The 16,368-nt window shown below is 46.8% G+C and overlaps 1 protein-coding gene across 1 annotated transcript in view; it reads right to left on the bottom strand.

Annotated features, from left to right (window-relative positions):
* GXYLT2 (glucoside xylosyltransferase 2) overlaps positions 1–15,924 on the bottom strand; it is a 30,509-nt gene extending 14,585 nt beyond the window's left edge. Inside the window, exons 1-3 of the mRNA XM_015429482.1 lie at positions 15,617–15,924; positions 1,450–1,648; positions 1,111–1,242 (exon numbers count right to left, since the gene is read on the bottom strand). Of these exons, the coding sequence (XP_015284968.1) occupies positions 1,111–1,242; positions 1,450–1,648; positions 15,617–15,924 (639 nt within the window). The remainder of the gene's footprint in view (positions 1–1,110; positions 1,243–1,449; positions 1,649–15,616) is intronic.
* Positions 15,925–16,368: the final 444 nt, after the last annotated feature.

Genomic DNA, 16,368 nt, shown 5'->3' with positions numbered 1-16,368 from the left:
GAATCAGACCCTTGGTCCATCAAGGTCAGTATGGTCTACTCAGACTGGCAGTGGCTCTCCAGGGTCTCAGACAGAGGTCTTTCACATTACCTCTTAACTGATCCTTTTAATAGAAGATGCTGGGGATTGAACATGGAGCCTTTTGCATGCCAAGCAGATGCTCTGCCACTGAGTCAGAGTCCCTCCCTAAAACCCGGGGCAGAGCTTTGCTAGTAATGCTTCTCTTGCTTTGTTTTTCAATTGCTGGAAAGGAGGCAGGCAGTGAATCCAGTCATTCAATGCCATCCCCTTCCCAGTTAAAAAAAGAATAATCCACAACTCAGGCTAGCAACTAGGAAGTGGGGAGGAGTGATTGCCTGACAGGTTAGCAAGGGAGAGAGGAACAGTTCAATCAGACGTCCAGATCTTTATGGCCACTTAACTCCAGTCAAATTCCATCACATGTATAGTTCAGGAAATGATTTCTGCTGGAAAGGTTGCTCAGAATCTGCTACTTATTTCCACCTTTGGCAGACCTATCCTAACATCGAAACTTCATTGGAAAACAAGTCAGGATCAACATGTAAAAGACTAGTAAAATGTGCATTAAATTACAACCCTTAACTGAGATACCGGCTGCATCAGTGAAGAAGCCCATGTTTGCTTTCATCAAACAATTAACAAGAAATGTGTTGACAGTAGTTTATACTTGGAAACGGCAGAAAAGTGGGGGGAACTTGAATCCCCTACTGAACTATTCTGGATTCTGAAAGCACACCATTTACTAAAGATAGGAGCCTACAATACCTTCAACTCCAGCAAGAAAAGCTAATGCTAATGCTAATGCTAATGCTAATAATGATGATGATGATGATGATGATGATGATGATGATGATGATGATGATGATGATGTTTTATGAAAGAGTGGTGGCCAATTATCAAGTTTTTAGAGAAATTATAATTCATCTGTTCTCCTTACTATTATGACTATACCATTGTTTGTTTGTTTTTAATTAAAATTTAACCAAAACATTCTAAGGCCAACACACCACTTCGAAGGGTGTAACTGGACTTCAGGTTGCACTGCCAGTTTCATAGGCTCCTCCATGTATAGAAGTCTGGGTACCTTACCGGAAGAAAAAGGCGTTGGGCAGCACATGGCTTGAATAATTTTTTCCATTCCTGAGCATTTCCCACCGAAAAGGCAATTGGGTAGACATTATGCTCAAACTTCTTTGTATAAGAGGGAGGCCAGTCCTGCAACTGAAAAGCGCAAACAGGCAAGGGATTAGAATTCCTGATGGGCAGTTTCTAGGAATGCTATTTGCAATGTCAAACGTATTAAAAGAGAGCCCTTGCTCAGACAGCGCTTTGAGAGCTTACAACTCAAAAGAATCCATTTCTAATCAAATGCAAGGGCTTGTAATCAAAGATCAATTGATGGGGGAAAAATGAACAAAGGGGACTCACTTTCCTCTCAAATTCAGGCTTCAAGGAATCTTCAGCAAAGATGTGAAATTTGAGTTTCCTGTTGCTGAACAGAACTGCTGATTTCAGCATGATGAGCGTTTCTTCCAGCCGGTCACCACATGCTACAACTGCCAGATGCATCCAAGGTGGAGGTGGAGTCAAGAGCTGAACTGTAGATGGTTTCTGGTCCTTTGGTCTCCTAAAAATTGAAAAATGCACTTGGGTAAGAGACTTGGTAACTTTGGATTGCCAACACTGAAGTAAGCACAATACTTTAAAAAGGGGGGGGAGAGATGCTCTTGAACTAGATAAGAACTTGTAATTAATCTTAGTTTAAATAAAGTATTAATATTTGCCTAAATGATTTTCTGCTGTCACAGCTGTTTCATTACAAGGCAACTATGGTAGCTATAGATTGCAATCTTAAAGAGAGATCTACATAGAATTCTGCTCTACATAATGGGGCTAACTCCCAGGAAAGTGTGCTTAGGATAGCAGTGTTAGTTTGAGTTTTCCTTCTAATAGAGGAAGAAGATTGAGAAATATATTTGTGACAAGAAAGGGGACCCGCGAAAATCGCGGGGGGAGGAGCGGGGGAGCTCCACACAGAGCAAGCGGAGGTGGAAGAAGAAGGCAAGCTTCCCCCCTCCCGTCGGTTCCCCCGTCTCCTGCACCCTTCCCCAAACTACCACCCCCAGCTTGCCGGGCCCCCCAGTCTCTCTCTCTTCCCCCCTGTTCTCTCTCTTCCCCCCCTCCCCAGTCTCTCTCTCCCCCCCCGAAGCGAGGCTCGCGTGGCTTACAACCGCCGGGCCTCGGCAGTCTCTCTTCCCTGCTCCTGGCTCCGAGCAACCTCGGCTGTCTTCCCCCCCCTCGCCTCCGGCCTTCCCCCCCTCGTCGAGGGGGCCTCCCCCCCACCGCTGCCTCCTCAAAGCGACTGGTCGCTCGCTCCCCTCCCCCCCTGAACTGAGGCAGTTCGCAGAGCGTTCCCTATGCATGCGCAGGGGACGCTCTGTGACTTTTGGGGGGATTTAAGTATCCCCCCAATTTTTTTTCAGGTTTTAAGATTTTTGTGCACACCTGGGGACCGTCCTAAGTGTGCACAAAAATCCCCCTCCCCCCCAGGTGCCCCTGATGTGTGGAAATAAGTATCCGCACACCAGGGGGCGACTTGGCTATTAGATATATAGATCGCCAAGTAAACTTGGGGCAGCTTCAGATTCTACAGGAAGCACCAAATCTGCCCCTCACATCTAGCTAATGACTTCCTGGTGGTGAAAATACAGGCACCAGATTGGATCCAAACTACTGTGAGCACAACAAAGCTCATGGAATTTCCCACCTTCTCCCTCCTCCCACGGATCAGTGAGCCACCTGTAGTTCTGCTCCTGGTAGGCAGAGGACCTTCAAAAACAACGTGGGGTGGGGGTGGGGGTCTGCATTGGGAGAGGTGAACCAGCAAAAATGGCCCCCTCTATCCTTGGAAATATCATTCAGTTAGCAACAGTGACATTACAATGGTGAAAGAGCACCTAAGGATCCAACCTAGTGTCTGCATGTTTGCAAGTGTCAAAGGCCCAGTATTCAGCATGGTGCAGTGGTTAGGAGCGGGGGACTCTAATGTGGAGAGCCGGGTTTGATTCCCCACTCCTCTCCGTGAAGCATGCTGGGTAACCTTGGGCCAGTCACAGTTCTCTCAGAACTCTCTCAGCCCCACTTGCCTCACAAGGTGCCTACTGTGGGGAGAGGAAGGGAAGGTGATTGTAAGTTGCTTTGAGACTCCTTAAGGAAGAGAAAAGTGGAGTATAAAAACCAACTGTTCTTCATTCTAGAGGCGCAGTTTCTAAACCCAGTGCAGCTCCTTCTTCCACAGTTCCCTGTCATACACCCTTTCTACAGACTTGCTCCTTTCTTTCTACCTCTGACCGATATTCCTCCTCATGCTTCCACCCAACTGAAAAAATTCAAACTTCTGCAGACGTGCAAATACTAGGTAAACTCAAAAGATGCTTATGCAAAATTACAGCTTCATTAATTTGAAGAATTTATTCTCAGCACAGCATTATGGGTCTCTTGGGGCAAAATACAAACAGGCCTGGGATTGGGAGACTTCATTCATAAAAGGAGCAGGTTCCCCCCCCCTTCCTTCAGAAACTGAAAGTCTGTAATAGCTGCTGCTCTATATTGCAACATAAATCTTCTTGTGCCTTAAGGGACAACCGCCTTTGGTACCTGACTGGCTAAGCAATGCAATATATTTCATTAATTGCTTAAAAGTCCATAGGCTTTTGTCTTAATTAAACCTCAATTTCTGCAGTGGATAAATAATGACATACTACATTTATGCAAATAGTATTTACTTTCCAGCCAATTAGTGTGAAGCCTACTGAATTATTAAACGGTACATTGGACCTACCTGAAGGTTCTTTCTCTTCAGTGGGGGAGAAGTCATCCAGCAACTGGTTAGGTCACGCCTCTGCTCGCTGGATAGGCTGTGCAAATTTCTTTTGTTGCATGGCTCCTATTGGAGTGGCCCTGGTCGACCTCTCCGGTCATGTCCAAGCCCCTTCCGTGGACCGCTCTTGCTATATGTTCGCTGTCATCCACATAATTTCGATTTTCTGGTGCTGTTCTTTGTTATTTTGCCACCCCGGCCTTCTTGCTGCCTGTTTTGGGTGGGATGTAGATGACATCTCCCCCACTGAAGAGAAAGAACCTTCAGGTAGGTCCAATGTACCGTTCTCCTTCAGTGGGGGGAAGTCATCCAGCAACCGGTTAGCTGTACCCAAGCTATTCTTCTGGGGTGGGTGATCAGTCGCACTTTGTGGTGCACCTCGTTGCATGACAGCTGTTATTATTATTATTTTTTAATGCTTTTACCACTTGTTGTAAAACTCTCCTGCCAAAAGCCCCCTCAGCTGACGCGGCTTGGTCCATCCTGTAGTGTCGTACAAACGTGGAAAATGACGTCCAGGTAGCTGCTCTGCATATCTCGTCTACCGTGGCTCGTGTGGAAAATGCCACGGTCGTTGCAGCAGCTCTCGTGGAATGTGCTGTTAACTTGCCTGGCAGTGTGAGGACTTGTACCTCATAGGCCTAGGTAATGCACTGCCAGATCCAGTAAGCCACTGTCGGTTTTGATGCCTTTTTTCCTTGGTTTGGGGTCCCGTACGTCACAAACAGGGCGTCGGACCGACGGAAGCCGACCGTTCTGTCAAGATAGATACGTAGAACTCGACGTACGTCCAGCTTGTGCCACGTCTTTTCCTTGGGGTGTGTTGGCTTCAGACAGAAAGAAGGCAATGTAATTGGCTGGTTGAGATGGAAGGCCGAATTTACTTTTGGGATGAATGATGGATCCATCCTCAATGTTACGAACTCTCGCTGGAAAACGCAAAGCTCCTTCCTAGCCGAAAGGGTGGCCAACTTGGAAATTCTCCTAGCCGTAGTCACCACAATGAGAAAGGTGACTTTCCATGATAAGAGCCAAAGTTCAGTTGATTTCACAGGCTCGAATGGGTTTTTTGTCAAGGCGTTCAATACCTTGTGTAGGCTCCACGTAGGGAATCTGTGCCATACCGGAGGGGCCAGCTGGCATGTTCCCTTCAGGAACTTTTTCATATAACTGCTGGATGATATCTTCCTCCGAGTCTTGCTCCCCAAGCACGCTTGTATGGCTGCCACTTGGCGTTTCAGGGTGTTTGGTTGTAGTCCCTACTGCCAGCCCTCAGAGAGGAATAGGATGACCTCCTTGGCCGTGGCCCGCATAGGCTGGATGCCCATAGTCGATGCCCATCTTACGAACATCCTCCAAGTATGGCTATATATTCGGCGTGTAGACTGCCGTCTCGCCTGTAGCATGACTTCAATTACCTCCCGAGGGAAACCCGTGCTGGTTAGTCGGGTACATTCAATTTCCATGCAGTCAGTTGTAGCCATGTCGGGTCTGGGTGTAAAATGGGCCCCTGGTGTAGAAGGTCTGGCCTCTGTGGCAGCATCCATGGTCTCCCCGTTGCCAGTTGCACTAGCTCCGAGAACCACGGTCTTCTCGGCCAGTGGGGTGCCACAAATACCACTGTGGCCCTCTACCTTCTGATTCTGCTGATTATTGCCCCTATGAGGGCCGTAGGTGGGAAAGCATACAGGAGACCCTGTGGCCATGGGTGGGATAGTGCGTCGATCCCTTCTGCTTCCGAATCATGGTATCGGGACAGGAACCGTTCGACTTGGTGGTTCCGAGAGCTCGCGAGGACATTCATCACGGGCATTCCAAATCGTTGAGTGAGCTGGACAAAGACTTCCTTGTTCAGTGCCCATTCGCCCGGGTTCAGATCCTCCCTGCTTAGCCAGTCCGCCTGTTGGTTGGACAGGCCCCTTAGGTGTTCTGCCCGGAGACTTGCAGTGTATTCTTCTGCCCTGTTCCGGAGCTGCTGGGTTGTGTGCATTGCGCTGGCCCGGAGCCACTTGGCTGTGGTGGTGCCTCTACCGGCGGCTGGGGTGGTATTTGGGCGGGAACGGCTCCGGTCGGGGCCCCGGGCTGGCCTGAAATCGGCCCTGGTAGTGGGGCTTGTGGTGGATTCGGGGCCGGGATGATCCCGTCCCCCTCGCCTCCTGCTGGGGGCCCCCCCGATGGAATGAGCTCACCCGCTGGGCTCGCCTTCCCTGTGGCTTTCCCGTGGCGCTTCTTGCTGTTCCCGCTGGCCGCTCCACCAGCCAACTTCGGTGCTGCCATCTTCTTGGCCCGCGGCGGGCAGGATCCCTTGGGCTGGGGCCTTTTACAGCTGCCTCCACCGCCGCTTGGTGCCGCACCGCCATCTTCCGTCACGTGGAGAGGGGTCTCGCGGGGGCCGGCTGGCTCCTTGCGATCAGCCGGTCCCGTGCTGGAGGAGCTGCTGTCTTGTTGTAGCGGCGCAATTCCCAGCCGCTGAAGACTCCGCTGTCCAACCCCCAAAGCCTCAGGCGCTATAGGCAGTTGCTCCTTAAATTCCAACGATGCGGCCATGTCTGTTTCTTCCGTCATTTTGTAAGAAGGATGGCCAAAGTCTTCTGTCTCCTTCTTCGTCCTCCGATGTTCTTAGCCCTGTCCTGAACTCTCTGAACCCGGATGTAGAAGATGTCCCGGAATACCTGGAAAAAGGTATTTTCCTAACTATTTTCCTAATAAGGCAGTCCCTCTGGCTTGGAGCAGGAGCTCCAGACGTCCTACCGAGCGCAGGGGCTATGCAAGAACTGGAGAGGTCGACCAGGGCCACTCCAATAGGAGCCAGGCAACAAAAGAAATTTGCATAGCCTATCGAGCGAGCAGAGGCGTGCCCTAGCCAGTTGCTGGATGACTTTCCCCCACTGAAGGAGAAGGACATAATTGGCTGCTTGCATGGATTGGGCTCTTCCCCCTTTCTTATTACTCTGCTTTTCGCCTACTTTCTTCAGCGCTTATTCTTAATGGCTCCTTTAAATCAGGAGGTACATATGAAAGCAAAAGGCTTTGATATGCCTCTTGCCCATACACTTCCACTGAAGCAAGCAGAAGCCCCGATCACTTGTTACTGCAATGCCAAGATATTTTCTGACATAAAATATCATGCTTAACTAAGGACACTAATTTGATGTGTGGTCATAAATCAAGGAGGCTGACATAAGAAGCTCTCTTACACTGTTAGACAACTGGTCCATTTAGCTCAGTATTATCTCCTATCCGTAAGTCACATTTCCACCCTACCCTTCCTCCTGCTCCGGGTGACCCGTATGGTCCTCCTCTCCCCATTTTATCCTCATAACAACCCTGTGAGGTAGGTGGCCCAGCAAGCTTCAAGGCCAAATGGAGATGTGAAGCCAAGTCTTCCGGATCCTAGTTTGACACCCTAACCACTACTCACGGACACTCTGTCCAGAATCTCAGGTGACAAATGCTCTTTCCCAGCACCTGCTATCTGACCTACATATGCTGACATAGTTCAGCCTTTAAAAAGAATCACAGAGGAGCCAATCTTGGGGAGGGATAACTCTTTCCATCCACACCATTTTCTCTATTAAAATTCTCTGTCCCACCCCAGGTATTACTACCAGTAAGAGGAAACAGGCCCTCTCTCATTACCTGATTTTTCCCTCTCTGTGGCTAATAGCAACCCATGGATTTCTATCAGGGAAGCTGGGGCGGGGGGGATTCCTGTTCCAGTGCAATAGCCTCCCACCGCTGCTTTTTATTATTAAAGAAGTCAGGATAGCCCCTTAATGTGTGATTCCGTTCCAGCATTCTTTATGTGGACTGAGCTGGGAACCTTCTGAATACAAAGCATCTGCTCCATCAGTTAGCATGCTACCTAATCCATCCAGTGTGGCAGTACATGTACTGGATTCCAGGAAAAGTTGGCTTTATTAAAGCTTACAGGTCTCACTGTTACAAATTCAAAGATTTAAAGGGTCCGCGGTCTGGCAGAAGTACTAGCTAACTTCTTCACTATTCATATATGCAAGCTCCTTTACTGTACCTATGCCCCGCCAGCACTCAATAACTGTTTCACCTTTCCTGCCATTATGCAATTAGAGCACTTACTGTAAAACGAGCAGCAATAGTGTTCTGAATAAACCATTTCCAACTATAGTAATTAAGATTCAAGTGGGGGTTTTGAAGATAAAGTCTACGCTGTGAGAAAGGCTATGCACATGCACACATGCCTTCTACACAAATGTCTCAGTCTTTTTCCCCCCATGAACAGAAGTGGTTTCTGTGTAGGGGGAAGCATTTGCTTGATGGGGGAAACTCTATATGTTGCAGAACCATTTATAATCTAAAGCGACACAAGGTGTTCCTCTGTAGTTTGCTTCTGATCAGCAGTGGATACAAAAAATAAATGTTGATATATCTTTATTTCCAGAGAATGCACCTGTGTGTGCATCAGTCTGGAAGAGAGTAAGAACACTCTCCTGTCTTCTCGCCAAACTGAATTCAAAATACATATCTGCAGGGTGTGCAATGCTGGGGGGGGACGACAACAGGAGGTTCAGTTTGGATCTTCACTATGAAAAGAAGTTGCCACACAATGGGTAAAGACAGCTACCCCATTTCACCCTCGAAGCAGACCTGTTAAACTGCACATGGGGGGACAACAGTGGGGGAAACTGCCTGCCCCAGACATGTGCTCCCCTCACATGCCAAACGCAATGTCTGAATAGAAGGTGAACTTGGGAGACATTCTCAGCACAGTCTTTCCTCTTCCTCTTCAAAGTCAAGCAACCTGACTGACAGCAAATTTCACTTTTGACGGCACACAGAGATCGCAGAAGCGTGGCAGGTCTGTAAAGTTAGGTAGCTGATTGGAGTTGACCCATATTTCAAGGCTTTACTGAGGATATGGTGAAATACCCGATCCAGTCACCCACTGCTCTCCCAACTGGAGAGCGGTAAGGTTTCTTTCCAAAGGGGAGGCTGCCATGGGAATGTGCATAAGCCCACCCAAAGGGGAGGATTGATATTGGGAAACACATTGTGCAAACTTGCTTGAAATGGCCCTGGGCTGAATACTGAAGATCTCCTGAATCTTTGGGGAGCCTGAAGGTTTTCCAGATATCGCTGTGGATCCCTGAACTGGCAAAGAAAAGGAGTAGGTTGAATAGTAAAGGAAGTAGGTAGAATAATAAAGTGTCCCCCAAAGCACTGATTCTAATGTTTCCATACTCTATACTGTGCCACTGAAATGCATGGCCTGAAGATATTCCTGATCGAAGTGCTGTCAACAACAGACCCCCAAAAGGGACCTAGGGAATGCTGTAGGTAGAAAACATGGCCAATATTTTGGTACCAGATACACTCATGGATTAAAAGAGTGACAAAACCCAGAACAAAATAAGCATGTGCACCAGAATGAAAGAGCTGCAATATTTCCCAAGGGTACAGCTGTGCTTAATTGCCCTTGAGGCACTGACTTTGAGGGAGATTCCCCACATTACGCCACCTAAATATGAGTGCTGCTGCCATGGAATGAGTGAGGTAGCTGGCTGCAGCAGGGCAAGGAATTGCCATTATTGCTTCTTTGGCTAAAGCTGGAGGAGGAAGAACCTGGGACTTCAGAGATCGATTCGCAGGGCAACTCAGCACAAGTGTGGGATGATGAGAAAAAAGGAGGTGTGTGGAGGCTGGGTAGTAAAAGGGGAAGAAGCAGAGGCAGGCAGGTGGCTCGACATAAAGCGGAAGGAGGAATGGAGAAAAAGCAGAGGGCAGCAGGCATAGGAAAAAGGGCAAGGGGCACACAGAGGATGGTCCAAAAAGATAAAGGAAAGGGGAAGAAGAGAAAGACAGAACTGTTTCTCCAAGCAGACAACCATTTTTACAAAGCTGCCATTGTCAGCTCTGACAAAGCTGTCTTTCTTGGCACCCAGAGTTGCTGGTGGTGTTGGGGCTGGGTGGGGGTTCCCTGGAATTCCCCCTCAGAGGATTCCACAGGCCAGGGCACAATCTTTTCCCCACCCCATTTATTTCATTTTGGAACTGAACAGAAAAAGATCAGAAGAGTACTCTGCCAAAGAAGGCACTGAGATTCAAACCAACACCAGCTCAACTGACAGCCTCCACAACCATTTCTGTCTTATATGTGGTTATATGTAAAAACGTAAGTTGTTTGGCTCAAAAATGTTGGGGATCCCTGCTTCACACTGTTTACTATAATAGTTCTCTTTGTCTCCACGTTCTAGTTACTGGAACGCTGCTAGCCTAAGCAACATATACTTTTATACTAGAGCCTGGCTTCCCAACCTTTTTGAGCCTGTGGGCACCTTTGCAATTCTGACATAGGGCGGTGGGCACATTCACAAAATGGCTGCCACAGGAGGTGGAACCAGTAACAAAATGGCTGTCACAGGAGTGCCAAAAGGGAGTGAGGTTATAAATAACTTTAATAGTAAAATTCAACATTTCTAGCAGAAGCTCTGTTTAACAGGATGCCTTTTAACCTGGAGAGCCAATCAGAAGCCCTGGTGGGCAAATGCCCCACCTAGCCCCTTCCACTTTTTCAAAGTGCTTGGTAGGCACTGGGAGAGGTGTTGGTGGTCACCAGGGCACCTACAAACACCACGTTGGGGCCCCTGGCCTGGAGGAACACTTCCTAAAAATATCACTTAATACCTGGCATCAAATGTGCAATGGGATGGGCTAAGCCCATCAAGTGTGTCCCGGCATCCCCAACAGTGATGGCTTTAGCTCATGTGCATTCTATGGCACAAGACCAAGTAAGAGGGGTTTCTTTTAACCAAGAGGGTCAGATAAAAAGTAGTTTGAATCCCACCAGTCTTGAGCCATTCTGGTTCCAGATAAAATGAGCTTTCTGACAAAGAGAACCATATGTTGGACATAAGGGGGCATTAGATTCAACTAGGCTGGCTTAGTATGTCAATTTCTGCCTGCCTTACATAGCTGAAACTGACAACATATTCTGGTCTTTAAAAAATGTGCTCTACAATTTTCATTCTGTTAATTTAGCAGACATACTAAGGGTACAATCATGCACACACTTAATGAACACACACAGAGAGTGTTCATTAAGTCTACCATTGAGTCTACCAAGGTCACTATTATCTACTCTGACCAGCAGCACTTCTTCAGGATCTCAGATAGAAGTCTTTTATATCATCTATGGTCTATCTGACTGTTTTAATTGGGTAGAGGGATTGAATTTAGGACCTTCTGCATTTCAGCTAGAAATGTGGTGTCTTTATGTATGCAAAGTAGATGCCCTATCAAGACACAATCTCACCCCTTAACAAGAACTGTCCAAATCAACATAAGCAGAATCCTGTGCATGGTTAATTTATTTAGTTGAGCCACCATGGATCAAACAGAAGAGACCATTTCCTTACCACCAAATATGTTGTAGCAGCCATACAGCAATTCGTTTTGAATCCCACATGTACATTGCTTTATGGTATAATCCTACATGGATACAGCAACCCTCCAAAAACTATGATGAAGTTTCAGAACTGCTGCTGCTCTCGAACTGGCACCATGTTACAACAATTACTACAGCTGTAGAAGTATAAAAGCCATACAGATTCTCAAGCACACACACAAAAAGCAGCTTTCCCAATCTGCAAATTGACAGACATGGTCTGGAATGGGATTTCGTTGTTTAGAATTTCCCATGCACCTGTTGGGCCAACTTAGATAAGGATTTTGATGTCCAGAGAGAGAGAGAGTGTTCCCCCCTACACCATTTTCTCAACCTCAAATAGTCCTGGGAAGCAGCTGTTTGCCTAGTTGGGGATAATTATGTGTATCCATCAGTACATGCAAGTTTTCCCACCAGGGCTAATGGTAGCTCCCTGGTGCCATTTCAGATCTGAAAAATGACACTGGGGTGAGCTTATTCCTCTATTCCCATGCCCTGCAGTCCTGATCCAAATTGGGCCCAAATGTACCTGGGAATTCAGTTCTGAACGTGGAACGCCGAACAGGGCAGCCACGTGGGGGCCGCAAATAAATTTGCCCTGAGGCTGGCTGTTACCTCTCAGTATGAAAGTTCTTAGCCATCAGTTGAGCTGCAATGATGTCAGTCACGGAAACTGAGACTCAAACTTCCATAAAAACCAATACCTTAAACTCCTGGGATCATACGTGTTCTTTTTAGCCAATATGCAGAATATAACTCCCTAGATTTATTCCCACTTTAATCAACAGATCTTTGCAGAATTAACTTTTGCTTTGTATCTAAAAAGGTATATAACGGAGTCAAAGCTACCACAGTATAAGCAAATGAAGAGCCAGATACTCTGTGTCCCTATTTCGCTATTCTGGGGCAAAGTGATGCTCTGTCTTCTTGTTGCTTGGGGGGGGGGGTCAACAGTGGGAGGGCTTCTAATGTCCTGGCCCCACTGGTGGACCTCCTGATGGCACTGGTATTTCTGGCCACTGTGTGACACAGAGTGTTGGACTGGATGGGCCTTTGGCCTGATCCAACATTGGTGTCTTTTATGTTTTTATGAACAGTTCCTGCCAGCCCACACTTTGTAAGAAATACTTAAAATAAAACTCAGATAAAAACCAAGCTTCAGAACATCAGATCATTCATATTAATTTATATAGGAAAGTCAACCTGTTTACCCTTTCCAGGATAGCTTTTACCACATTAGCTCCTCTGCCCGAAAGTTCCATGATAATCTAAGAGATATGCGCTGAAGAAAAATGACTTTGGGAAGTACAGTTGCTAATGGAAAATAATCCTGCCTTAATGCATCCATTTGAATTCAGTCCCTGAGCTTGTCCTGGTCACAGTAAACATTCCTTATTCTCAATCAGATACAATGCTGGTAAGGAACCAGACGCATTAATAGGGTAAAGAATAAGATCTTGGAGAATAGGACAGCCTTTCATTCAGAATATCACTGTGAAATCATGAATCAAAGACACACAGGGTTTATTTGATAGATAAGGTCACACCAAAGCTGAAAGGAGACAGGAGAGCAGTCTTCCAGCACAGAGAAACTACACAGCAATTATCTATACTTTTCAGAATTAAAAACCTATTATTTCCTAGCTTTTCAGTTTCACTTTTTTAAAAACAACAGCAATAACAACATAACAGGCATAAATTGCAATATGTCTTGCTAACTGCAATTATATCAAAAAAAGGATCCAATTAATGTCTAAATTAAAGAGATTGACTGTGCAGTTAATTCTTCAGTTTCATGTTAGCCTTGCCATGCATAAAAAAAGCTGCATACCTGTTGTTACTTTCTCCCTGTTTTGATTCACCGGGTGGGGGAGGAAACACAGCACACATTTATCTTTTAGTGTTGACAGTTATTCTGAACTATCACTGAAACTTAAATAGTGGTATTATTTTGAATGAATGAATCCAGTGTGGATTTTGCTCATGCATCTGTTACCTATGCAGGAAACTGGGACTGTCTTGGATGGGGAAAGTACACTGTTAGAGTCGAACATTTTCCCTGTCGCTCAGACACAGCTTTTTGCAATATTTTGTAACTGTAAAATGTCTCTTAAACATTTAAAGGCATAAAGTACATTTACACTGCAATCTTAAAAAGAGCTGTCCTTCTAATTCCTTAGAAGGGTATAGCTCAGTAGGACTACAGTACAAAGTATCTAGAATATTTTTTTTACAATTATAATATTAGAATATGTATCATATGAGAAAGTGCATTTCACTTGACTGACTTTCTTTTGAAGCTGCTGTGTCCTGGCAAGATTAGTAATATTATTACATTAATTATAATACTAATATTCATACTCAGACACAACGGTTCAAAAGAAAGCCAGTCAAGGGAAATATGCTTTTTAAAACGTCTGTTTAAAATTCTGCCTAAATCTTACCTTACAAGAGACATCAGGACACTCAGTGAGACTCGAGAATGAGAAAAGGGGAGAGGCATAATGCCCATAGAAATTTAATATGTTCTAAATGATTGGAGGGGGTAGAAATTGAAGGGGGGGGGATCACAATATTCTACCCTTCACACAACACCATTCTGGAAGTTTCTGTGCATCAGTGAGTAAACCCAAGCGAAAAAAAATCTCACTTTACACAAGGCATTGAAAAATATGTCTTCTCTCACTGGTGACGTGCAGGGTAAATGTTTATTTGTCATGAATACATGGATCAGGAAGCCACAGCATACTCCACTTCGCCAGGGATGGTGCACTGTGCCCCCCCAAACTGAACATTATTTCTGTGTAACAAAATCATCAAGATTAAAAAGTGAGGGGAGCACCATCAGTCTTCAAAGTGAATTTATTCAGGGTGGCTTTACCTTTCTGGGAAGGATCTATGTTTTCATACCATAGCTCCTGGCTGCAGAAGAAGCTTTCTGTCACCTATTTCAGTGTATGGGTTGAGGGCCACATCTCGCTGGATATTTTGTATTCAGGCATGATACAAAGCACCTTCTAGCAACGGATGCATACTGAAACCTGCTTTTCAGCAAACAACATGGGTATTAGTGTTCAGAATTGGATCCGCATCCATCTAAGTTTGGTGTATTTTAACGTAAGAAGAGCCCTACTGGATAAGACCAGTGGTCCATTTAGTCCAGCATCTTGTCTTACTCTGTGGCCAGCAGTTCCTCTGGATGATCAACAAAAGAGCATAGAGTCCGAGACCTTCCCCTGATGTTGCCTCCTGGCACTGATATTTAGAGGTTTACTGCCTCTGAATGAGGAGGTTCCCTTCAGTCACCATGGCTAGTAGCCATTGACAGACCTTTCCTCCACAAATCTGTCTCATTCTTTTTTAAAGCTGTCTATGCCTGTGGCCATCACTACATCCTCTGGGAGTGAAATCCACATTTTAATCACTCACTGTGCAAAGAAGTATTTCCTTTTGTCCATCCTCAACCTACTAATAAGGAGAAAAAGTTATCTTTGTCCATTCTCTCCACCCCATGCATAATTTCATTAACTCCTATAATGCCCCCTCCCCTGTGAGTCATCTCCACCAAAAGCTTGCATACTTGGTACTCCCCATCCAACCCCAACCACAAAGCAGCCCTACTACCTGACACCAAGAGGTTGCACTGTGGCTCTGTGGTAGAGTACCTCCTTTACATGTATTAGTTAGTTTCCAGGTTCAATCCCTGGAATCTCCAGTTAATAGATGCAATGAAACCCCACAGTGGAGTCCCTGGAGAGCCACTACCAGCCAGAGTAGACAACACTGACATTGACAGACCAATGGTCTAACTCAGTATAAGGCAGCATCATGCGTTCATGCATACTATGATGATATTATACATAAGCCACAATTTTTGTGACCTGACATTTAAGGCTGCACACGGCTCCCCAGGGAGAAGGAGCAGTGCATGCATCTTGTTCCTATGGCATGGCACTGTGGTGTGCCTGCTAATCTGTGACTTGTAAGGCGGCTCTAGCCCTCCACATTCTTGCAACTCGTTCCCATAGAAAACAATGGGACTTTCATGCTAGGATAAGACTTCCCGGAGGCAAAGCCCACTTCCTTGAGTGGAAGGACTGACACGCCGAGGAACACCATTTCTTTTCCAAGTTGAGGCTGGAGCTTTCAGAGGCCCCTCTTTGCAAAACACCCAGCCAGCCCACACTCCCAATTAAAACATAAAGTCCCTAATTCATGGCGATCGGCATTCAAAAGACAATGCGCGCAAGGGGTTTGGGGGTGGGAGTGGAAAGCAGGGAATGCGACTTTACCTAACGTTTGCAAACTTCCCTTTGGCCGCGCTCCGTTTGCCTGGCTTTTTCTGGAGACGTGGCTCCCGCCTGGAAACCTGAGCTGCCTCTTCCTCCTCTTGCTCCGCTGCTGCTGCAGGCGGGACGGGTCGGAAATGTGCCCGGAGCGCTGGGGCCACGTCCGCCCCCGGCCCGGAGGAAACGTGCGCCAAGCGATTTCCCTTAGCAACTTTCAACGGAGGCTCGTCCGCGTTGCCCACGAAGAGGTACAGCAAGAGCAAGATGCCCAGGCAGAGCGCCAGGGCCACCACTTTGCAGTAGAGTTTCATGATGCGCCAGGCAGCCTCAGCCCCGCGGAGACGCCGCCGCCTCGCCCCTCAGCATCCTCCTCCTCCCGCCGCCGCTCGCACGCTTGCTGGCAAATTGGATCCAGCCTTGACATTTTAAAGCTGCTTTTTCGCTGCCCGAGGCATTGTGCGGAAGGAGGGAGTTGGTGGCGCACAGCGCCACGCTCGCCCGACTCCGATTGCAGCGGCCGGGGCAGCGGCGAGGGAGGGAGAGGAGGAGCGAGTGTCGCCCCTACCGTCAAGTTCAGAATAGCGCCGCCTCCAATAATGCCCCGAAGGAATCTTTTCCATCTAGACCGGAGTCCTTCGCTGTACATCCTGTACATCCAATACTGCGCACCAAGTATGCACCATTACCGTGGAACGCCGTCACACAAGTTAACAAATAGGATATAAAAACAGCACAGCAGACAAATCAATTTTAGA

This window comes from Gekko japonicus, unplaced genomic scaffold, assembly GCF_001447785.1.
Source record: "Gekko japonicus isolate JY-2015 unplaced genomic scaffold, Gekko_japonicus_V1.1 scaffold852, whole genome shotgun sequence".
Lineage (NCBI taxonomy): Eukaryota > Metazoa > Chordata > Lepidosauria > Squamata > Gekkonidae > Gekko > Gekko japonicus.
Note: the sequence above shows the minus strand (reverse complement) of the source record. Positions and strands in the feature narration are given on the sequence as shown.